The sequence below is a fragment of the Globicephala melas genome, chromosome 2, assembly GCF_963455315.2.
Source record: "Globicephala melas chromosome 2, mGloMel1.2, whole genome shotgun sequence".
Classification (NCBI taxonomy): Eukaryota; Metazoa; Chordata; class Mammalia; order Artiodactyla; family Delphinidae; genus Globicephala; species Globicephala melas.
In genome coordinates, this window is record NC_083315.2 from 35,310,598 (window position 1) to 35,335,344 (window position 24,747).

Consider the following 24,747-nt stretch of genomic DNA (forward strand, 5'->3'; position numbering starts at 1 on the left):
GCTGGTCAGAGGGATCTGGTTTTGGCATAAGAGGATACAGGAACCATTCACAGGTTCATGAGCAGGGCATGATGACATGATGACAGGTATACATGGCAGTCCTAGAGGTGGGAGACACATTAGCAGGCTGCTATAGACTGAATGTTTGTATCCTCCCAAAATTCATGTTAAATCCTAATGACCAATGTATTTGGAAGTGGGACCTTTGGGAGGTGATTAGATCATAAGGATGGAGCCCTCATCAATGGGATTAGTGCTCTTATAAAAGAGATCCCAGAGAGCTCCCTCACTCTCCTCCCCTTTACCCCTTACCCCATGTAAGGACACAGAGAAAAGACTATTTTCTGTGAACCAGGAAGCACACCCTCACCAGACAAATGAATTGTCTATGCCTTGATCTTGGACCTCCCAGTCTCCAGAACTGTGAGAAATAAATTTCTGTTGTTTATAAGTCACCCAGTCTACAGTATTTACAGTATTTTGTTATAGCAGCCCAAAGGCACTAAGACTTACACAGGCTCTTGCAACAGAGGCAAAAGTACCTAGACTAGTCTACAGTGAGAAAACAGGAAAAGGTGAACCTGTAGGACTGGTGAGGAAGGGTAAATATCTAAAAAGGAAAATCACCAGATGCAAGTAGTAAGGAGATGCATTAGTAGATAATGTTAAGCACTATTAAAGGAAACAATCCACAGGAAGCCTAGAGAATTTAAAGCGCCATTAGAGGAACACGAGCAGGGGTTAAAACACAACACACAATTCTACACAGCAAGTGAGGAAGGCAAATGCTGGGAGGAACTGTAGCTTCTATAAAAGGGGGAGAGGGCAAGAAAGCCTAGAAAAGGGGACAGACACAAACAAGGAGACAAGATGAGGACCACAGAAAGTCCGTTACGCTCAGGAGCTGCGTCAGCTGATCTCTTGAAGATGAGCTTCAGAATGATGAGAGAGGCAGCATTCATTGGGGAGATTCAAAAAAACTTTGTCCAAAATGTTGCCAGGACTGGAAATGAGTGACCTGCCAGAATAAGTCCCTTTCACAAAACTACAGGCCTATAAGGCCCACGCATGGAAAAGCATAACCGCTTCCGGACTTTGGAGTTATGGAGATCCGTGTTCGAATCCCGACTGTCCCCCTTGGCAAATGAGATAACCTCCGGTGACTCTGGTCAGCTTGCCCTGGGTGGGTCACACCGCATTGTGAAGGGCAGGCCTAGGGTGAGACCCCAACAAGGTCGCTGCCTCCAGAGCGGTGCTCTTTCCAGCAGCCTGATGCTCTGGGCAGCGGGTCCCCTCGCGCGGCCGGCCCCCGGCCTGGAGCGCCTTTGTGCCCCACTCACCCGAGAGCACTCGCAGAAGCGGCCCGCGGCGGGGAGCCGGGAGGGAGACCAGTCAGCAGGAGGTGGCCGTGGGACTGGGGACGCCGGTGGGAGCTCCCCCGATGTGGCGCGGACTGGTGGGGAGGGGGGCGGCCAGGTGGTGATTGGCTGGGCTGCGGCTGGCAGCTCCGGGCCAAGAACAAAAGAGAGCGGGCGGCGGGCGGCCTCTGGAGTAGGCGCTCCCGCCCGCCCGGCGCGGGCTTCGGTGCTGGGGGAAGACGCACCCACCGCCCGCCCGCCGAGCAGCCGGGCTGGCGCGCTCGGTTTCTGCGCGAAAGCCGGCCGTGTACCTAGGAATTAACCGGCCGGCCCTGGAGGGGAGGGGTGGGGAGCGGGAAGTGGTGGTGGTGGGGGGGGGATGTTGAGCGCGCGCGAGAACAATAATAAGATCGTGTTTGCGGTCGCTGCCCGAGGAGGAATTCGGAGGAGGCGCGAGGCCCGGTGCTCGCGTCGCGCCCGGGAGCCCAGGAAGGAGGCCGCCGGCGGCGGCGGCGGCATGAGGCAGGCGACGCGGCGCCTGTGAGCAGCGCGCGGCGGCGGCGGCGGCGGGGAACCTCAGCGCGGGGAGAGCCGAGCGGCCGGGGGCTCCCCTCCCCCGCTGCCGGGCGGTGATTTGCCGGGCCTGCTGCGCCCCCCGCCCACCCCTCGCCCCAGCTGCCGCCTCGCCGCTTCCCTTCGTCGGAGCGGCCGCTCGTCCGCCCGCCCGCCCGGCTCGAGGCCCGCGGGGAGCGCGGCGCAGTCTGTTGGCCCGCGGGGGGGCGGCCTCCCGGCATCTTCGCGGCGCCCAAGGACGACCAGGAAGGGGAGCGGCCGGGATGGCGCGTCCGCGGCCCCGCGAGTACAAGGCGGGCGACCTGGTCTTCGCCAAGATGAAGGGCTACCCGCACTGGCCGGCCCGGGTGAGTACGGCGGCCGCGCGCGGGCCCGCCCGCCCACCATTTTCCCCTTCATGATGGCGCGCCCGCCCCCTTTCCCCATCGCCTCAGCCCGGAGCGCGGAGCCCGCCGCGAGTGGCCGACTGCGGTCGGGGCTGAGGGCGCGGGCGGCGCTGCGCAGGGAGGACGGGGCCGCGCCGGAGGCGAGGGTTCCGGGCCGCGCCCGCACCCCGCGAGGGCCGCCATCCTTCCGCCCACTTTCGAAGGCGGCTCCGGCCCCGGCAGGCCCGCCGCTGCCTTCCTCCCGGAAAGCCGGTGGTGACCGGGAGCCCGCGCCGCCGGGGAGCGGGCCTGGAGTGGAGCCATCGCTCCGGGCAGGGTCGTTGGTAGACACCGCGGTCCCGGGCGAACGTCGGGGTACGTAGGGGAGCGTAGTGCAAATGGCTGTCGGAGAGCCGGCGGGTGCCCGCGGCGCAAATCCTGGAAAGGGGTAGTGGTCATTCAGAGCCAGCAGGAGCCTCTTGGCAGTCATTCATCCGTCTCTCGTTGCATCCTTCGCCTTCCAGACTTGTTGAGTTTTCCCGGAGCGCGATTCCAGGTGCCCCGCCAGCCCTATCCTTGTCCTGGGGTACGTGCATCCTTGGTGCCCATGGTTCTTTTAAACCGACACCAAATAGCCGGGAGCTTGCAGCTTGGCACTGGCTGGTGTGTCCTGTAAGCTCCTCGTGCCTTTTCACCTCCATGTTTGTTTTAGGTCAGATCCCAGACCTTATCCTCGGCCTCCCACAACAGTCCACAATAGCGCTCTCTTTCTGTGTAGCAGGGTTTTCGCTGGGCTCTTTCTCTAGAAAGCATCTGCGTGTAATACATAACATTAAATTTTATTAGGTCCTTTGCTAACATGTGTGCTTTGTGTCTTAAAATAAATCCCTTTTACTTTTATAACAGTTGGCAGTTAATTGCTTGAAATAAGAAACAGTGAAAAGGAGGGTCAAAGCATGTTGAAGATTATGTTAGTAAACTTGAGGAATAGAAGTAGACATGGGAAATAGTGGCATAAATATGAGTTGCAGGCTCTAAATATGTTGTATTATATGCAAGTGAAGGTACTGAGATTCTCCCCTCCCCCAAATACACCCATTCACAAAAGGAAGTGACATCATGGGTGGCCAGACTGAAATTTAGTGAAGTTGAAGTAATGGATGGACATAATCACTTTTTTTGTTTTTAGTTTGTCATGATTGTAAAATGGAAAGAACACTGGGTCAGGAATTGGGGGACCCTGGCATCTGGTCTGGGCTCTGTTATGGGCTAATCATCTCAACTGTCTGAATATCCATTTCTGCAACTGTAAAATGATCATCTCTAGGATTCCTTCCAACACTAACAACCTCAGATTTCAAGGGGAAAAAACAGTCTTATTCAGATTTCGTGAGGCTGTGCAAATAACTTTTCTCCACATCTGAACTGTAGGTTTTCCTTAAGAAAGGCAAAGTTTTCATGGTGGAATAATGGGTTATTTTTCCTACTACAGTGCCATAATGTTTTGGGGCAAGATTTGTTACTTTAGGAGTCCTTTAGGGAACCCCTTGAGTATATTCATCAAGTAAGAAATAAACAGCTATAGGGCACATATGTTTATACATAGTTAAAAGTGAATTGAAAGTTAGCATCACCAGTTGGTCATTTTCTTGTAACACAATGGCTTTCTTTAATCTTACCTCTGAAAAATATCTCCTGAGGGTCAAAAAGAAAATAGACTTAAAATTTCATTAACATGTTGCTTGCATATGTTGGCCACCTGTAGTAATTTTGAAACAAAAAAGTGCTGCATAAGTAGTCATAGTTGTGTATTTGATTGTACATAAAATTCCTAGGAGTTATAATTCCAAACCAAGGCAAAATGGAAAATAGAATGAGGAAATAAAATCAATTACATTGTTAGATAAGATACAGTAAATACAGGGGGAAAAATGTGTGTCTGTTCACATTTAACGCGAGCTCCTCAAGGGAAGGCCCTAAGTCTCTCTAATTTTTAAAAAATATTTTATAGTGAGTGGCATGTTGTAATTTCCAAAGAAAGGTAAAGGTTAGAAAAAGAAGAAAGATATTTGAGTCCCTACTCTTTGTTACAGTTGAATGTGTCAGTGTTCTCGTTTTATTTTCATCCCAATTCTGTGAGATAGTATCCCCACTTTACACCTAGCTATAGCTTTGTAGATGATGATATTATCAAGTATGGGGGGGGAATCCTACTTATTTAAATTTCAAATATTATCCCTTGATATGAAGGCCAGCCATGTTGGGATTCTATCAATATATGGCCATAAGGAATGAAACATAGGAGGGAGAACATGGAGGAAACATTTCTTCAGGCTATGGGGAGGAGCTTTCTGATGGTCAGAGCTGGTCCACGTGGCATGGAGAAGTGACTTCTCTGCTGTAAAGAAGACATTTGTTTTGGTCCTAGGAATCCCCTTGTGAGGAATGTGAGCCTAGAGGATTCAGACATCTAGTAAATTTGATCAGGTTGGTTTCAGCTTTTGGCTGAGCTTCACACTCTGTGCCCAGGGTGTGTTCTGTAATCTAAGTTTCAGTTTACTAGTCTGTAAAATAGGGATAATTCTCACCTCACAGATTTAGTGTATGTAAAAGCACTAAGCAGCAGTACTTGAATGCTGCTATCTTTTTTGCTTTTTGAATTTCTAATTTTTCCCCTGTATCACTACACTATTTAAAAATTTCAGCTATTACATAGATTTGTTATTTGTCCAGCATTTTATCATGAAAAATTTCAAACATATAGAGAATTTTAAAAATTGTATAGTGAACAGCCATATATCTACCACCTAGATTCTGCACTTAACATTTTGTTATACTGTCTATATCACCTATTTGTTCACATATCCATCCCTCTATCCATACAGCAGTCCATCTTTTTTTAATGCATTTCAAAGTAAGTTGCAGATAATTTACTCCTAGACACTCCAGAATGTATTTCATTAACTAGAGATCAATATTTTTAATAGATTCTTTTTTTTCCTTTTGAGGTAAAATTTACATAGACTGAAACGCACTTACCTTAAATGTACCATTCAGTGAGTTGACAAATGTATACACTGGTGTAATGCTAGCCCCTACTGGGACAGAACAGTACCAGTACCCAAGAAAGTTCCCTTATGCCTCTTCCCAGTTGATTCTTGTCCTTCTCCCTTTTCAGATATATTATTTTAACATTAAATAGCAACTGGCTGTTTCTAATGGAGTATACTTGCTGTATATGACTTTAAAAATTAGAAGTTCATTTATGCCTAAGGATTAACTAGCTTAATACTAAAAAATACTTATGCTAAAACAAGAGTCTCCGAAGCTTTTTTTTTTTTAATTTTAAAAAAATATTTTATTTATTTTTTATTTTTGGCCGCATAGGGTCTTAGTTGCGGCATGCAGGATCTTTCACTGTGGCATGCGGGCTTCTCTCTAGTTCTTCTCTCCAGTTGTGGCGTGTGCGCAGGCCTAGTTGCCCCATGGCGTGTGGGATCTTAGTTCCCTGACCAGGGATCGAACCCGAGTCCCCTACATTGGAAGGTGGATTCTTTACCACTGAACCACCAGGGAAGTCCCTCTGAAGGCTTTTGATTGTGTACCTTGTTGGTAAAGAAAAAAGAAAAATAGAGCATGCATCTCTAATATGTGTAAATTTACTTTAAAATTACATCTACATGTACTTTGTACTATTATATATATTATAAGATAAATACAAAAAAACTAATAGGGATGACAGATGATATAGATGATATTTTATGTTTTAAAATTCTTATTGGCAAAATGTCATTAATAGTACTAGATTAAGTTTATATTTTAAAAAGTACTAATTTTTGGAATTTTTTTGCCTCCTTGTGAGATCTGACTAGATTGTCACAGTTTTTATCTTTTAAAGAGATATTATAGAATAGAACTGTCAGCTTGGCCATTTCCTTGTTTGCTTGTGCTTACATTATTAGTGTCATCTTTGTAGGACTCCTTTAGCCACTTGTTCATTTAGCGAGAATTCTGTTAGAAGTAGATGTTCCATAATTCTACTCAACCAGGCACACACAAATGGCAATAAGTCACAGTATGCCTAAAGTGAATAAATATAATTATGTAAATAAGCACACTAGTGTTAATTGATGTATTGGATATTAGTAAAATTTACTTTTTAGGCGAAAGAATAAGAAACTAAGATAGAAGTTGTACTATTTTCTTCACAGACCCCCTAAAATCATCTTGTGTATCCCCCGAGGTGTGAACACTCTGCTTATGTTACCCCTACTCTAAAAAATGGAAAAACAAAAAACAATACAAAAACCAAAGTCTTAAAGCCCTTGTGTTTCAGATAAGGAGCTTTTTAAAATACAACTTTATATGAGAACTCTCAAGCATCGTTAATAGGAGAGTAAATCGATATAACCACTTTAGAAAACTGGCCTGATCTACTGTAGTTAAATACACGCCTGCCTTGTGACTTGGCAGTCTGTTCTAGGCATATACCCAAGAGAATGGGTGTTTATGTCCACCAAAAGACTTGTACAGTAATGCTCATATATGGCGGCTTTATCCATAATAGCAGAAGACTGAAACAACCCAGATGTCCATCAATGCTAGAATGGATAAGCAAATTTGTAGTATGTTTGTATCGTGGAGTACTACCCAGCAATAAAAAGGGGCAGACTACTGATGCCCACAAAAATATGGATAAATCTCAAAAATACAAGGTTGAGTGAAAAAAAAGCCAGACACAAGACAGTACATTCTGTATGATCCCATGATGTTCAAAAACAGGCAAAGCTGATCAATGGTGACCAGTTTGTGGTAGGTGGAGGTGGTGGGGGGGTTACTGACTGGTAGGAGGCACTGGAAATGTTCTGTATCTTGATGTGGGTTTGTACGTATGTAAAAATTTATCAGGCTTGCACTTGGGGATTTATGCACTATTATGTATATAATGCCTCAATTTGCGTATATAATGCCTCAATTTTAAAAACACACACTTTGTATGATGTGGGGAAAAAGAAGAATCTAATACTCCAAGTTTCTTCATGGATTCAATTTCACCATTCTTAGCTTTCAGTGAGAAATTTTTTCCTTTAAGGCTTCAGTCCTACAAAGTTGCATCTTCCTTTGACTATTTTAGAAGCTTCATTTACTACTTCACAGCTTTCTCTTGAGGCTTCTTTGTAGTTCTGGATTCTGCCTCTGTCTTTTGCTTAACTCTACTAGAGTCTTTCTATTCCTTTCATGCTAAATCATTCATTGCTCATCATATTTTTGATCTAGCGCTCCACCTCTCACTTGTTAAAACTTAAGAATAAAGCATTTGACTTACCCCTCTATGACAGTTCAAAGATCTGAACTCTTATTGAACTTTTATTGAGTACCTACCGTATGTAAGGCACTGTACTAGGTGTATTTTTTCGTTTTTCTACCAACAGATTAAATTTGCAGCAATTTAAAAACATTGTAATTGAATAAAGTGTTTCCCTATCCTCTATTAATGTAAATACTGGTTGGGAATCCTCAGTTTCTGACCCATAGCACTTTCCTTTTTTTTTTTTTTTGCCTTTGACAGTAAACTGCTAGACTGTGAACCTTTATTTCTGCAGACCAGGCTACATATTTTCAGAGAATCAGTTGACACTTAAATTCTTTTTAATCTCGACATAAAGTAAGATGTTTATAATCTTTATTACTTTGTCCCGAGTCCACAGAAATGCATCATTGGTTCATTCCTCAGGTAGAGTGGCACAGGCTCACTCAACCTTTCTCCAAGAGACTATATTCACATTGCCAGTTTGAGACTGGCAAACTGTCTCATTTTCTTCAGCTTAACCCTGGGAGCAAACAGGCAACTTAAACTCAATACCAACATTTACATTTTCCGTCAGCCAGGTGCATCTGTGTATGTGGCATATCCCCTTTGAAATGCCCTAATGACTACTTGTTGCCCCATGATTTGAAGAATATTAATTCTCTTAATTCCACTATATGAGGTTGTGTTTGATTCTTTTGGAAAATGATGGTTTAAAATGATACATGACTGTTGAAAATGTCTATTAGCATTAGAAAAACATTATAGACTAATAAGTATAGTAGAGCAAGAGCCCAAATATTCCTGTTTATTAGAGAAATATCTTCTATTGCAGAAGAGCCTCCAGATGTCTGATCAAAATATAGTCCACTTAATACGGTTGTTAGTCCACTGCAAAAAGATTTCTTAATCATTTCAAGCAGTATTGAAAGCATGGTCTGTGGACTGTTACCTGTCAGTGACAAGATAGATATAGAAATTGAGAACAAGAGTTTAGAAATTTTTTTAGCAATTTGATAGAGTAACTTTTTGTTTGTGAATCTGATTTAAAATTGAGGTTTGTATGCCTTTTAATTTTAATTTTCTAATAATTCATCTTTAATCTATTTTATTAAAATGTCTGTAACTAATTAGATTTTTTTTAATTGCTCCTTCACCACAGAATAGAAGTACTGACTATATAGGATCCTTAACAGTCAATAGTGTTCCTTGCACCGAAAACAATTTGCTCATACTGTAAACTGTTTAAACTATGCTTATTTAAAAGAGAGAATGGACTGACCTTCATGTTATATATTAATTTCAGCTGTGTAACAGAGTTACAGTTATTACACAAGTAATAATGTCACTGTAGAAAGATTAACATCCTAGACATAATTACAAGCATCATGAATATCCACCTATATGTTTAGGTACATAATTTTTGTAGTATATATACATTTTGCAACCTTTTTTCCCCACTAAACACTGTATCTTTAGAAGACTTTCAATGGCAATGAATATGTTTTTATAACATTATTTGTAATAGCCATCTGGTAATTTATGGCGTGGACTTATTTTTATAAATTATAACCACTTGCTATTATAAGACATTTATTTTATTTCCAGTTTTATACTATAAAAGAATACTCTGAGAAACATTCTTTTGGCTTAATTGTTATTTCCTTAGGACAAGTCTCTGGAAATTATATTTCTGAGTCAAGGGGCATGTGCATGTTTTAAAGCTTTGTACTACAAAGATTTAACTATCTTATCTTACCCACTACCAGAATAAGAGAATACTTGTTTTCTCACATATTCATTAAAAGTGGATGATTCAAACTTTTAAAAATCTTTCTCAATTTAATAAGCACAAATATTTAATAGAATTAATTTCTTTGGTTACAAGTTAGGCAGAATATATGTATCATATATGACATTCTATCAATAATGTATATGTGTCTTGATTATCAAGTTAGAATGAGTATATATAATAACACTACTATGAGGTAGATATCCCCATAAGAGAACCAAGACTTAGCTTAAGAAATTCACCTAAAGACAACTTAATTGTCTTAATCCCCGACTATTAAGAATGCCACAAGAACATAAGAAATGTGATATCAGATTAGGTAAAGGACTAAAGAAGCATTTGGCAGTATGTAAAAAGAACATACATGTATGTGTGTTTGTAGGGCTACAAGTTTCTGTGAAGCTGGAAATCTTCAGTCAGAGAACATTTACTATTGTAACATTTATTATATTATCTTTAGTCTATATCTCTTTGAAAGTCCTTTGACACAGGGCAATATAAAAATAAGTATTAGCTGTGCATTTAAAGAAAGCAGAGACCCGTTAAAATCAATTCTGAATGAGTAGCATGATGTTGACTTAGTGTAAGTTCTAAAACCTTTATGTGTGAGAGAACACATCTACTTTGAACATCAAGTAGGGTAGTTATGAGAGTTACTGGTTCAGTAGAGCCTAGAAGCTAAATCATAAGAACTACTACTACTAGCCTGTGTAACTTCTTGCCAGTTTACTGCATTCCCAATCTCTGTAACAGCATTTTTCTATGTACAGTATATCACTACCATTTGTATATGTAATCTCCTTTCAGCTGATTAAAATGGAGGTAGTAATTGAATTTTTCTACTGTATCTTCTTACTTGATAAGAATTTGCTGTAGTCAGTCAGGTAAGTACCATCTGTAGGGTCACAGAGAGCCACCTAGAGGTTAAAAAGAGTGAAATAATCCAATGATTGGTGAGCTCAGACATTTAGAGTGACATCCTCCAGATTTCTGAGCAAGACTTCCTGCCATGTCCGGAAAGACAACTAGACCAGGAGTTAAAAGATAAGCACCTCATTCTACCACTCTCTTGGTTTGTTAGGTTTGGGCATCTTTTTTTTATTACAATCTCTTTGTAAAACAGGGAGAGTGATAATTCTTAGTCTCACCCTTTTTCCTAGTAATCAAATGTGAAAATATACATGAAGAAAGTGTTTGCTAATTAAGTACCTAATAATTAACCTCCTAGAAACACCGGACCTAGTAAAGTCTCAGTAAATGTTTTTGTGGTTTGGCAAGTGTGTCTTTCAGCAGTTTCCTTGTGACTTTATAATAGTGAGTTGGCTTTAGGCTCTGGGAGTTGTAGGGACTTCCCATTAATATTACCCCTCCAGATTTATGAGTGTGATGAGCCATCTCTAGAGGGTCCACATAGCTTCAGGATTTGGGGGCAAACTAAGCTGGACTTCGTTGGCAGTTAAATGGTGCCTATGAATCAACTACTCCTCCCACTTGATCACTGAAACTCAAGCTCTGAGTGGATTCCCTAAGCCTGATTATAGAGTCTCGAAGGCTCTCCAAAAGTGGACTGGGTAGTTCTTACTAACATATTAGTAACTTCTTAGTTTCTATCAAAATATGTTTAAGACGAGAGTTGTTGTAAGTGATGGGTTCATTTAGGTTCAGTACTGGTTAGCAAATATAAAAATGAGTTTCACAGAGATTGAAAAACTTTTATGTAGGGAAAAATGTCAAAAAATAAACCCATGCCTTTAGAGCTTTTCTTCCTTTTTGTCACTGAAGTAGACTTTTGTACTAATGGCATCTTTAATTTTGGAGGAAATGCATATTTAGAGGGAGCAGTGTTATGAATTCTCAGTTCATTTTTTTTTTGGAGTTAGCATATGTTAAATGGATTGAAAATTAATTCCCTCAAGACTTCTGTTTGACTTTCAAAATGAGACCAGCTATTTTCAAACAAGGCATAACTGTTCTTATCTCCTTCACTGGACTGCTACATGAGGATTAAGTCAATAATTTTGAAAAAGTATTTAGACCTTGGAAATGAGTCATCGTTGCTGATTGATTCTGTTGCAGTCTAGTCTAGTGGCTTTCAGACTTTTTTTGGCTGTAACTGACAATAGGAAATAAATATTAATTTCATACACACACACTAGAAAAAGATTTTCACCACATCATACTATATGTGATGCATCCTGATGTTTTTATATTTCATTTTGTATAAAATCAGGTTGTAACCCACAAAATCAATTTCACTACCTGTAGTTTGAAAAGTACTGGTCTGGTCTGTTAGGCCAAAGGGAAATTAATCTATGTGAGTTATATATGTTTATATAGAACAGTAGTTGGATTTTTGAGATGAGTTAATAGTCCTGAGCTTTTTATTCTGCTGTAGCCATAGTCCTACATGGAGGTCACATGAACATAAGAAATGAAAGTTATGTTAGGACACTTAACCACCCTGGCCATTGTTTTACTTGATCTCCAAAGGTATACAGATCAAATATTTCTACTCTCATTTTCCTTCTATTCTTTGAACTGCAAATATACCTACTACTTTCTTAGCTTTCTCTATGAAGCTAATTATAGTTTCATACATATGGCTTGTTGAGGGTAATAAGCTTCATGCATTTGCTAACTAGTTAGTGATAAACACTGACTATCTAGTGTTCCCTGGCTGATAATATTGAGGTTCTGGGGTTTTCTTGGGTTTTTGAGACTAGACTGTGGAGGTATCAGGCTATCTATGACTGGGATTGATATGGGCTTTTGTTAAGTCCAGAAAACCTATAGGTGGGGTAGGTTTGTGGTACCCTCTGAGGTGGATGTAAAGTCATGGGACTACCACATTTCTAATGGTTCTGTATTTTCTTTACAATCACTTTTGTCCAGTCAAAAAGATTTCCTTGCTACTATTTAGATAACAGCAATCTTAGAAGAGACAATCTAATATTGATGATAGTAAGACACTTCAATTTCTGAAAAAGATATATTTCTGAAAAGTTATAGTAAGCACAGTTTTATATCTCACATCTGGCTGACTGACTCACACAAAATAAGTACACTTCTATTGGAAAATAGCCCCACTATACTAAGTGGAAGTATCTGGAAACAAAAGGGTTAGGTTAATCTTTGTGTTAAGTCAGGTATTCAAGAACTCTCGTGGTTTTCCGCTCAGCTTTTTGTCACTGCTGTTGTTCACTGGCCCTGTCTAGTGCTAGGTGGGGTGGCGGGTGAAGGACAGAGCCTTTGATAGAGTTATGAAATTTGATGGTCTCCATTGTTCATTTTTAATAAGCTCCTTGTCTGGGGCAAATATTTATTTAACTACAAGGGATCAGGTAACCCAGAACAAATGTGTCCCTTGTTTTTAATATTGTCATAAAAGCAAATTACAGAAGTAGGGCAGCTCAGCAAGAGCGGGCGGTTAGAGAAGTTTGTTGAAGTGAAATAGAGATGATGGTGATTGAAGACCCCTCCTTTGCGCCACTAAAATTGCTTCTCATTCAGTATTGTAAAATCCAACTACTGTGACCTCTCCGTTTCCTCTGGGTATCCCAGCTACCTCCTGGCTTCACTCCTTCCTTGTCCAAATTAGACCTACATGATTACTTGAACTGCTCTCACCCCATGCACACTTTCATGCATTCACCCTACAAACTCCTGCTGAGACCAACTAGACATAATCACAAAGGCATGCAGACTGGGGCTGCTCCAGGATTAATTTCGTTAGGTCCTCAACACTGCTCATCACTCCTTTTACTTGACCTGGGTCAGTTCCTTGTCTGTCCTCCTCAGGTGTTAGTAGATATTTTTACTACCCTCTTCCAACTCAACCTCTTTCCCCTTATTTTCAGCAAATTATTTTACTTTCATATTTTATATGTTCATTTTCAAGGTGCAATGGAAGAGCAGGAGCTTTATGTGCCGATAAAGCCGTGTCTGCTGTCTCTATCCCTCAACAGATGAATGACCTTGGGTACCTAATCTCTTGGCTTTGATGGACTGTAAAATGGAGACAATAATGCCTTCTTTTCAGGGTTATTTCAAGGATTTTAAACATAAAGAATCTGAAGTTTTGTGGGGTTTTTTGTTTTTTTTTTTTAAGAATCTGAAGTTTAACGGATGATCAAAAAATGTTTTTTTCCCTCTCCATCGCCTCTTCCCCATCCTCCTTACTAAGACCCTCCCCTTCTTGCTTGACCCCACCCTTTTCCTTTCTTCATTCACCATTCAGCAAATATTGATATTTTTGAGTGTTTGCTATGTCCCAAACACTAACACCCTCATAGATGCTGGGGGTAGAGAGGTAACCTAAACAAAGTTTTGTTCTCATAGACTTGAAGTCATCAGCCTCTTCCCCTCCACTGACTTTCTCTCTACAGACTAGAAAGAATAATCTCTCCTATCTTCCAGGCACTGCTCTCTCTGCTTTCCTTGGTAGCCATGCTTCTTTAAATAACTGACCTTACTGTCTCTTTCTCACCCCTCTCCCAGAAGTCACCATCACCTGCCAATTAATAGAATTCATTTCAATCCTAATTGTTGCCTCTGTGGAAATTAACACTGCTATTAAAAAATTCTCTTCTCTTGACTTCCCTCCTGTGTTTCTTTTGAAAGATTCTTCTGCTTCTCTAACCATACCTGTACAGGTTCTTCTTTGGCTTCAAGCCACCATTCTTCTAAATTTCTGTTTCAGGCCCAGACTTAACTATTGTGAGCTTCAAATCCATACATCCGTTTACCTACTAGACAGCTCCATCTAGCTGTCCCTCAGGTACCACAAATTCATCATCAAAAGTAATCTAGCCACCCCTCCCAACCCAAGTATTCCTGTTTTACTTAAAGATTACTATTTAGCCAGTCACCCCAAAAAACAAAGACCTCAAATTATCCTAGATGCTCCTTATTCTTTGCCTCTAACATCTTATTGATCACCTAATGATGTCAAGATGGGCTGTGCAAATGGAGGCCTGGTGGTAGTTCTGATAGAGAAAAATACTGTGAAATTTGATTCATTATACAGCCCAGGGCAGCGTAAGAGTGCTAAACACAAAAGAACCTGAGGCGTATTCATGTTGTAAACAGGATGTAATTCCAACAAAACAGTATGACATTAAATTATTAATTTAGATTTTTTGGTGTCATTTTATTTCTACTTAATAATATATAAATTTATCTTGGTTTTATAATGTATTGTTATAATAGTACTGTTATATTTGTGCACATTTCAGAACATGATAAAATTTTATGACAGCTGGGGTCCACATCATGTTGATATATTCCTTTTTTTAAAATTCATTTTATTGAAGTATAGTTGATTTATAATGTGTTAATTACTATACAGCAAAGTGATTCAGTTATACCTATATATACATACTTTTTCATATTCTTTTCCATTATGGTTTATCACAGATATTGAATATAGTTCCCTGTGTAGGACCTTGTTGTTTATCCATTCTATGTACAATAATTTGCATCTGCTAACCTCAAACTCCCAATCCATCCCTCCCTAGCCCCCCTCCCCCTTGGCAACCACAAGTCTGTTCTCTAGGACTGTGAGTCTGTTTCTGTGTTGTAGGTAAGTTCATGTGTCATATTTTAAATTACACATATAAGTGATATCATATGGTATTTTATCTGACTTGCTTAGCATGATGACTTACTGAGCATGATAATCTCTAGGTCCATCCATGTTGCTGCAAATGGCATTATTTCATTCCATTTTATGGCTGAGTAATGCTTCATTCTATATATATACCACATCTTCTTTATCCATTCATCTGTCAATGGGCATTTAGGTTGTTTCTATGTTTTGGCTATTGTAAATAGTGCTGCAGTGAACATTGGGGTGCATGTATCTTTTTTTTTTTTCTTTTTCCCGGTACGCGGGCCTCTCACTGTTGTGGCCTCTCCCGTTGCGGAGCACAGGCTCCGGACGCGCAGGCTCAGCTGCCATGGCTTACGGGCCCAGCCGCTCCGCGGCATGTGGGATCTTCCCAGACCGGGGCACGAACCCGTGTCCCCTGCATCGGCAGGCGGACTCTCAACCACTGCGCCACCAGGGAAGCCCGTATGTATCTTTTTGAATTACAGTTTTCTCTAGATATATGCCCAGGAATGGGATTGCAGGATCATGTGGCAACTCTATTTTTAGTTTTTTAAGGAACCCCCATACTGTTTTCCATTGATGTATTCTTTTATTCTTATTTTTCTAAGAATTATCAAGAATGGAAGTTAAATTTTGTCAAAGTTAAATTTTGTCAAATTGTAATAGTTTTGTAAGTTTTCTCTTTTGGCCTTGTTATTAATTATATATTTTAAATATTAAATTGTACTTGTATACCTGGAATACACCTTACTTTGTTTCAGTACAGTAACCCCCCCTTATCCATGGGGATACATTACAGTACCCCCAGTGGATGCCTGAAATTGCAGATAATACTGAGCCCTGTGTATACGTTTTTTTCCTATACCTATGTACCCATGATAGAGTTTAATTTATAAATTAGGCATGGTAAAATATTAAATAAATAATAAAATAAAACAGTTATATCAATACACTGTAATAAAAGTTACGTGAATGTGGTCTCTCTCAAAATACCTTATTGTATAAATTTAATGCCTTTTCCATCTTAACTAAACACTTATAATGCACTATGGCCATAACTTTTGCAGTTTGGAGTGCAACAGCAAAACTAGCATGAATTTCTTTTTCCTTCACAATTTCATGGATAGAATATTCTTTCATACAGTAGATCTTAGCAACTTCAACAAATGGTATTTTTTCTCTCCTTATTAAGTCGAGAACTTTCACCTTTTCACTTAATGAAAGCACTTCACAGCTTCTCTTTGGCATATGCAAATTGCCAGCATCACTACTCTTACGCTTTGCAGCCCTCATTAAGTAAAATCAAGGCTACTTGAACACAAGCACTGCAATACTGCAACAGTTGATCTGATAACTGAGATAGCTACTAAGTTATTAACAGGTAGGATATGCTGGACAAAGGGATAATTCATGTCCCACTCCAGGATGGCTTGAGATTTCCTAACACTACTGAGAATGGCGTGCAATTTAAAACTTATGAATTGTTTATTTCTGGAATTTTCCATTAAATATTTTTGGACCATGGTTGATCACAGGTAACTGAAACCACAGAAAATGAAACTGCAGATAATGGGGGACTATTGTACATACATTTCTCTTTTTGTTGAGATATAATTTAGGTAACATAAAATTCACCTGTTTAAGTTATACAGTTCAGTAGTTTTATTATATTCACAATGCCGTAAAACGATTGCTAATTCTAGAACATTTTTATCACCCCAAAAGGAAATGCATACCCATTAAGCAGTCTGTCATCATCCATCCTTACCCCCAATCCATGACAATCACTAATTTACTTTGTTTCTAAGAATTTGCTTATTCTGGATATTTCATTTGGAGGTATCATAGAATATATGGCCAATTGGACTTCCCTGGTGGTGGACTTCCCTGGTGGTGCACTGGCAGGTGGATTCTTAACCACACAGGTTCGAGCCCTGGTCCGGGAAGATCCCACATGCCATGGAGCAACTAAGCCCATGCACCACAACTACTGAGCCTGCGCTCTAGAGCCCGCATGCCACAACTACTGAGCCCACGTGCCACAGTTACTGAAGCCCACGCACCTAGAACCCATGCTCCACAGCAAGAGAAGCCACCGCAGTGAGAAGCCTGCGCACTGCAATGAAGAGTAGCCCCTGCTCGCCACAACTAGAGGAAGCCCGCGCACAGCAATGAAGACCAAACATAGCCATCCATAAATAAATAAATAAATAAATAAATAAATTTTATTATTTTTTTTGCAGTACACGGGCCTCTCACTGCTGTGGCCTCTCCCGTTGCGGAGTACAGGCTCCGGACATGCAGGCTCAGCGGCCATGGCTCACTGGCCCAGCCACTCCACGGCACGAACCCGTGTCCCCTGCATCGGCAGGCGGACCTTCAACCACTGCGCCACCAGGGAAGCCCAAATAAATTTATTTTTAAAAAAATATATGGCCAATTATGTCTGGCTTCTTTAATTTAACATAATATTTTCAAAGTTTATCCATGTTGTAGCATGTATCAGTAGTTTATCCCTTTTATTTATTGTTTATTTAATATTCATTTATTTATTTGGTTGTGCCAGGTCTTAGTTGCAGCAGGTGTGCCCCTTAGTTGCGGCTCGCTAGCTCCTTAGTTGTGGCATGCGAATTCTTAGTTGCGGCATGCGTGTAGGATCCAGTTCCCCGATGAGAGATCAAACCCAGGCCTCCTGCATTGGGAGCACGGATCCCCAACCACTGTGCCACCAGGGAAGTCCCAGTAGTTTATTCCTTTTAATGTCTGAATAACATTCCATAGGTACTCCACATTTTGTTTATCTGTTCATCAGTTGATGGGTATTTGGGTCATTTCCACTTTGGGCTGTTATAAATAATGCTGCGATGAACATATGTGTACAATTTTTTATGTGGATTTAATGTTTTCAGTCTCTTGGGTATGTACTTAGAAATGGAATTGCTGGGTCACATGGTAACTCTTTGTTTAACGCTTTGAGAAATTCCCAGCCTCTTTTCCAAAACTGTTATACCATTTTACATTTCATATAGCCTAATGACCTTGACTAGAACCTCCAGTACAATGTTGAATAGAAGTGGTCAAAGTGGACATCCTTGTCTTGTTCCTTATCTTATGCAGGAAATTTTAGTCTTCCACAATTAAGTATGACGTTAGCTGTGGGTTTTTCATAGATGCCCTTTATCAGGTTGAGGGTGTTTCCTTGTATTCCTAGTTTGTTGAATGTTTTTATCATGGAAGGATGTTGGATTTTGTCAGATGCTTTTCCCACATCTATTGAGATAACCGTGTGATGTTTTGTCTTTTGTTCTATTAATATGGTGTATTATATTGATTGATTTTTGTGTGTTAAACCAATCTCACATTCTTGGAATAAAACTTCTTGGTCATGGTGCATAATTCTTTTTATACATTGCTGGATTCTGTTTGCTAATAAGAAATAGAATCCCTGACACATGACGGTTGAACTTATAATTTTTCGACTTCATGATGGTACAAAAGTGATACACATTCAGTAGAAACCACACTTCAAGTTTTGAATTTTGATCTTTTCTCAGGCTAGCGATATGCAGTAAGATACTTTCTCCTGATGCTGGGCAGTGGCAGTGAGCCGTAGCTCCCAGTCAGCCACACTGTCACTAGGGTAAACAGCCAGTACACTTAGAATCATTCTGTATCCATATAACCATTCTGTATTTCACTTTCAGAATGGTATTCCATAAATTACATGAGATGCTCAACATTTATTATAAAATAGGCTTTGTGTTAGATCGTTTTGCCCAACTGTGTGTTAAGTGTTCTGAGCACATTTAAAGTAGGCTAGGCTAAGCTATGATACTCTGTATGTTAGGTGTATTAAATGCATTTCTGTCTTAATGATAATTTCAGTTTATGATGGGTTTATTGGGATGTAACTCCATCATAAGTTGAGGAAGATCTATATTTTTGTTGTAGATTTTTGCATCTGTAGTCATAAGTGATACTGATCTATAGTTCTGTTTTCTTGTGATGTCTGTTTCTGGGATCCTGGTATCAGAGTAATACAGTCCTCAAAAAATGAGTTGGGGAGTGTTCCCTCCTCTTCTGTTTTTTGAAAGAGTTTGTGAAGGATTGGTATTAATTCTTTAAATGTTTGGTATGATTCACCAGTGAAGCTATCTGGACCTGAGCTTTTCTTTGTGGGTGTTTTTTTTTTATTTTAAACAGCTTTATTGAGATTTAACTGACATGAAATATTGTGTAAATTTAAGGTGTACAATGTGTTGATTTGATACACTTACACATAATAAAGTGATTACGCTAGTAGGGTTAGTTAGCACTTCAGTCACCTCACATAATTACCATTTCTTTTGTAGTGAGAACTTTTAAGATTTACTCTCAGCAACTTTCAAGTCTATACAGTATTGTTAATTATAATCACCATGCTGTATGTTAGATCCCCAAAACTTATTCATCTTATATAACTGGAAGTTTGTATCCTTTGACCAACATCTCCCAATTTCCCCTACCCTCCAGTCCCTAGCAACCATCATTCTACTCTTGTTTCTATGAGTTGCGCTTTTTTAGATTCTTTGTGGTAGTTTTTTTAAAATTATTTATGGTATTTTTTTATAATTCAATCTCCTATTATAGCTCTACTCACATTTTCTATTTCTTCTTCAGTGGGTTTCAATAGTTTGTGCCTTCCTAGGAATTTGTTCATTTTATCTAGGTTATCTAATTTGTTGGCATACAGTTACCCATACTATTCCCTGATAGTCTTTTTTATTTCTGTAAGGTCAGTAGTAATGTTCTCTTTTCATTCCTGATTTTAGTAATTTGAATCTTCTCTCTTTTTTCTTAGTCATTCTAGCCTAAGATTTGTCAATTTTATTGATCTTGTCAAAGAACTAACTTTTGGTGTCATTGATTTCCTGTATTTTTCTATTGTCTATTTTACTTATTTCCACTCTAATCTGTATTTTTTTCTTCCTTTTATTTGCTTTAAGTTGGTGCTATTCTTTTTCCAGTTTCTGAAGGTAGAAGGTTAGGTTATTGATTTGTGATCTTCCTTTTTTTTTTCTTTAAATTACATGAATGAATCAACAGTTTAAATTTTATTTATTAATTTATTTATTTTTGGCTGTGTTGGGTCTTCGTTTCTGTGTGAGGGCTTTCTCTAGTTGCGGCGAGCGGGGGCCACTCCTCATCGCGGTGCGCAGCCTCTCACTATCGCGGCCTCTCTTGTTGCGGAGCACAGGCTCCGGACGCACAGGCTCAGTAGTTGTGGTTCACGGGCCCAGTTGCTCCGCGGCATGTGGGATCTTCCCAGACCATGGCTCGAACCCATGTCCCCTGCATTGGCAGACAGATTCTCAACCACTGCGCCACCAGGGAAGCCCCATGATCTTCCTTTTTAATATAGGTGTACATAGCTATAAATTTCTCTCTAAACATTGCTTTCACTGCATCCCATAAGTGTTGGTATATTATGTTTTCATTCATCTACAAGTAATTTTAATTTTCCTTGTGATTTCTCCTTTGCCAATTGTGTATTTAGTAGTGTGCTAATTTCTATATATTTGTGAATTTCCCAAATTTCCTTTTATTAGTAATGTCTAATTTCATTACCTTGTGGTCAGAGGACATACTTTGTATGACTTCAGTCCTTTTAAATTCATTGAAGCATGTTTTATGACCTAATGTATGTTCTATTCTGGAGAACACTCCATGTACACTTGAGAAGAATGCGTATTCTGCTGCTATTCAGTGAAGTGTTCTATAGATGTCTGTTAGGTCTAGTTAGTTTATAGTGTGTTCTGTTTCCTTTTTGATCTTCTGTCTAGTTTAGTTGTTCTATCCGTTATTTAGAGTGAGGTATTGAAGTCTCCATCTATTATTGTTGAATTGCCTATTCTCCTTTCAGTTCTGTCTGTTGTAGTAAGTCTTTTGTCTGATTTCTTTCGCAGCTTTGCTGATTTGGTAAAATGTGTGGTAAGCTTTCCAAGTTTTAGATGCCCTAAAATAATTTCTATTTTAAAAAAAATTATTTTTGTTTATTTATTTTTGGCTGCATTGGGTCCTCACTGCTGCATGTGCGCTTTCTCTAGTTGTGGCGAGCGGGGGCTACTCTTTGTCGCAGTGTGCGGGCTTCTCATTGCGGTGGGTTCTCTTGTTGCAGAGCACGGGCTCTAGGCACACGGGCTTCAGTAGTTGCAGCATGCGGGCTCAGTAATTGTGGCACATGGGCTTAGCTGCTCTGCAGCATGTGGAATCTTTCCGGACCAGGGTTCAAACCCGTGTCCCCTGTGTTGGCAGGCGGATTCTTAACCACTGCGCCACCAGGGAAGTCCCTAAAATAATTTCTGTTAAGCAAGCAAGTCTATTTCCAAGACTTGAAAGACCTTAAAGCCACTTCAGGCCTGGAAACTTTTTGAGGGTTTTTTCGGACATCTTTTAAATCAATTTCATGGTTATTGGTTTATTCACATATTACACTCTTCTTGAGTCAATTCTACCATTTTTATTTTCCTAGAAAAGTGTCTATTTCATAGATATAGTAAACCTTCTAGTGTAGATTTTATATATATATATCATTCTACTATAATTTTTAGTCTCAGTCACTATAGTTACATCTCATTACTAATTTTATATATTTTAAAAATAATTTTGTATTTAGATTTGCCAAAGGTGTGTCAGCTTTATTGTCATTTTTTCACCAAAACTCTAGCTCTTGGTTTTTATTTCTCCCTTTTTTTTTTTTTTTGGTTAATCAGTTCTCCTATTTTTTTTCCCCTACATCATGAATTTCTGATTTCATCTTCACTACTTTTCTTTGCTTCTATTTCAAAAGTCATGAAATTTCTTTGAAATTTTTTTTGAAAATGAAAATTTTTAAAGCTAGTTTTCCTAAAGTCAGATTTGGCTTCAACATGTAGATTTGGGTAATTGGTGTTTTCTAATCATTTTCAACATAGATTTTAATTGTGATTTTCTTTTCTTTTTTGGCCTAAGAGATGTTTAGGAGATAATTTTAGAAATTATCATTGGTTAAAAGTTTTTATACAGGGCTTCCCTGGTGGCGCAGTGGTTGAGAGTCTGCCTGCCGATGCAGGGGACACGAGTTCGTGCCCCGGTCTGGGAAGATCCCACATGCCACGGAGCAGATGGACCCGTGAGCCATGGCCGCTGAGCCTGCGTATCCAGAGCCTGTGCTCCGCAACGGGAGAGACCACAACAGTGAGAGGCCTGCGTACCGCAAAAAAAAAAAAAAAATTTTTATACAATGTTTAAATTTGTTTTTTTAGCATGATTACCTTGTTATCAGAGTATGTAGTCTTTTAAACTATTTTTTAATTTGAGTTTTCTTTTAATATGTGATCAACTTTTTAAAAAATATTTATTTGTTTACTTATTTGGCTGCACTGGGTCTTAGTTGCAGCATGCAGGATTTAGCTCCCTGACCAGGGATTGAACCCAGGCCCCCTGCATTGGGAATGCAGAGTCTTAACCACTGGACCACGAGGGAAGTCCCCGTGATCAACTTTTTAAAAGTGCTCTTTGTATTCCTATAAAGAAGGCTTCTGTAGCAGTCAATATTTAGAGATGCAGAAGTATAGCTACCATATCTATTATATTTCTACATATCTCTCACAATATTTTTGACCATTCAGGAAATTTCAGGGCTTCACTTGCCACATAAATGTTTAGGACTTATAACTCCAGGGTAGTGTACCTTTTGTCAGAATATAATGATCCAAGTGGGCGCCTCTCTGTGCACGGGAAGATGGCCATACAGGTGACCAAGTCAGTGCTGTTCGTGTGTCTGGGTAACATCTGTCGATCACCCATTGCAGAAACAGTTTTCAGGAAACTTGTAACTGATCAAAACATTTCAGATACTTGGAGGATAAACAGTGCAGCAGTGTCCACGTATGAACTAGGAAACCCTCCTGATTATCGGGGGCAGGCTTGCATGAAGAAGCATGGTTATCCCCATGAGTCACGTTGCCTGGCAGGTTACCAAAGAAGTCTTTGCCACTTTTGATTATATACTATGTATGGATGAAAGCAACCTGAGAGATGTGAATAGGAAAAGTAATCAAGTTAAAAACTGCAGAGCGAGAATTGAACACTTGGGAGCTAGGAGCCACAGGAACAACTCATTATTGAAGATCCTTATTATGGTAAGGACACTGACTTTGAGACCGTCTACCACCAGTGTGTGCGGTGCTGCAGAGCCTTGCTGGAGAGGGTTCACTGACCCAGGTCCAGCCCTGCTGTGGCCCAGGCTTGTCCCCATAGGCCCGCATTCTCAGTGGAGCGACAAGTGTCACCATTCCCTCGCCAAGGCCGCAGCCCTTTCTTCAGTTGACTCACTGTTTCCTACCTTAAAAAATAATTGTAGATGGAAATCAGTTGTTGTGTTTGGTGGAAGAATAAATAAAATTTTTGATTCAGGCAGTTTATGGGGTAAATGTTCTTAGACTAGATGAACCTCCCACTTCACCCCAGTTACAAAAATAGTGGAACAAACAAAATAGTAGAGCAACAAAATAGAACATAATGAAGTAAAACATCACTGTAAGGCCCATTAGCATCTGAGCCCATCGACACTTCCAAGAATCTGCACTACATCTTCCCTCTGTGTGGACGGGGCCCCCTGCCCTGCACTACCTCTTGATGCCAGGGCCTGGTGTCCAGTGATATTGGTGAGAAGTGTTCATACACGCTCACAGTGCACACTTGTGCATTGACAAGACAGGAATGAGGAAGATTTGTGGGATTTATCTTTAGCACCTTCACTCCTTAGTTTGTGTCTGTCTAGTTTATTTCATAAGGAAGTTAGCTTATTTGTTCCCATTTGAACCACTTTGCCTCTGGAAATGTAATTATGTCTGGGAAGAAGGACACTTGTGTGCTGGTTTACCTTAGGTTAGTTTGAGGACCGCACCTGCTTTTACATGCAGATAATTAACCTGAATGTCAAATATAGATCAGCTTAGGTGGGAAAAAAATAATAAGTTGGAAAAAGTCCTTTTATATTGGAATGCTTAAATATTGATATGTTAAGTATTCTTTTATCAGTGGTTAGTTTATAGTCAAATATAGGTAATTTCTGTACACTTGGAGATGACTGATCTAAAATTTGTATGAATATATGTCAGAAAAGATGGTTTTCAAATAAACTGGGGAAATTACAAAAAATATATGTATAATGATCCACTCTACCACTTCATACTTTTTTAGCTTGTAAGTTATGGTACTTGTAACTTGTAACATGCTTTTATTTTTGTATAGATTTGGCTGTTGTGTCTTTATCCAGCCTTTTACTCATAACTTTTCTTTCCTGTTTTAAGATGTAAATTGTATAAACAGTATATATGTAGCTTAATGTTTTTTGACCACCCCTGAGAGATTTTCCCCTATTCCACTCTTTGTTAACAGACTTCCTCAAGATTTTATCTACTTTTTTTGGTTAGCAGAAATGCTTCCTGGTTTTAAACAGTTTGTTGTGTAACATTCTTAATTTCTGTCATTGAAACTTTCATCTTTTTAATTTCCAGTTATTTCCTTGTGAAGGCGGGGCTGTGTGAATTGGGTAACACTAGTGTTCCATCATCATATTCCCATTAAGTGTTCATTGAGTATATACTCTGGGTTAGTCTCCATGATAGACTTGATAGACTTAACATTACAAAAATGAATGAGACATGACCTTACCTTGAAAAAGCTTGAGATAGGTTAAGAAAGAGAACCATAGA

The 24,747-nt window shown here is 39.8% G+C and overlaps 1 protein-coding gene and 1 pseudogene across 1 annotated transcript in view; both read left to right on the forward strand.

Moving 5' to 3' along the window:
- The first annotated feature begins 1,762 nt into the window (after positions 1–1,762).
- Positions 1,763–24,747, forward strand: part of HDGFL3 (HDGF like 3) — a 73,886-nt gene continuing 50,901 nt past the window's right edge. The window contains exon 1 of the mRNA XM_030878503.3: positions 1,763–2,278. Within this exon, the coding sequence (XP_030734363.1) occupies positions 2,195–2,278 (84 nt within the window). The 5' untranslated portion in view covers positions 1,763–2,194. The remainder of the gene's footprint in view (positions 2,279–24,747) is intronic.
- Positions 22,770–23,246, forward strand: LOC115864615 (low molecular weight phosphotyrosine protein phosphatase pseudogene; annotated as a pseudogene).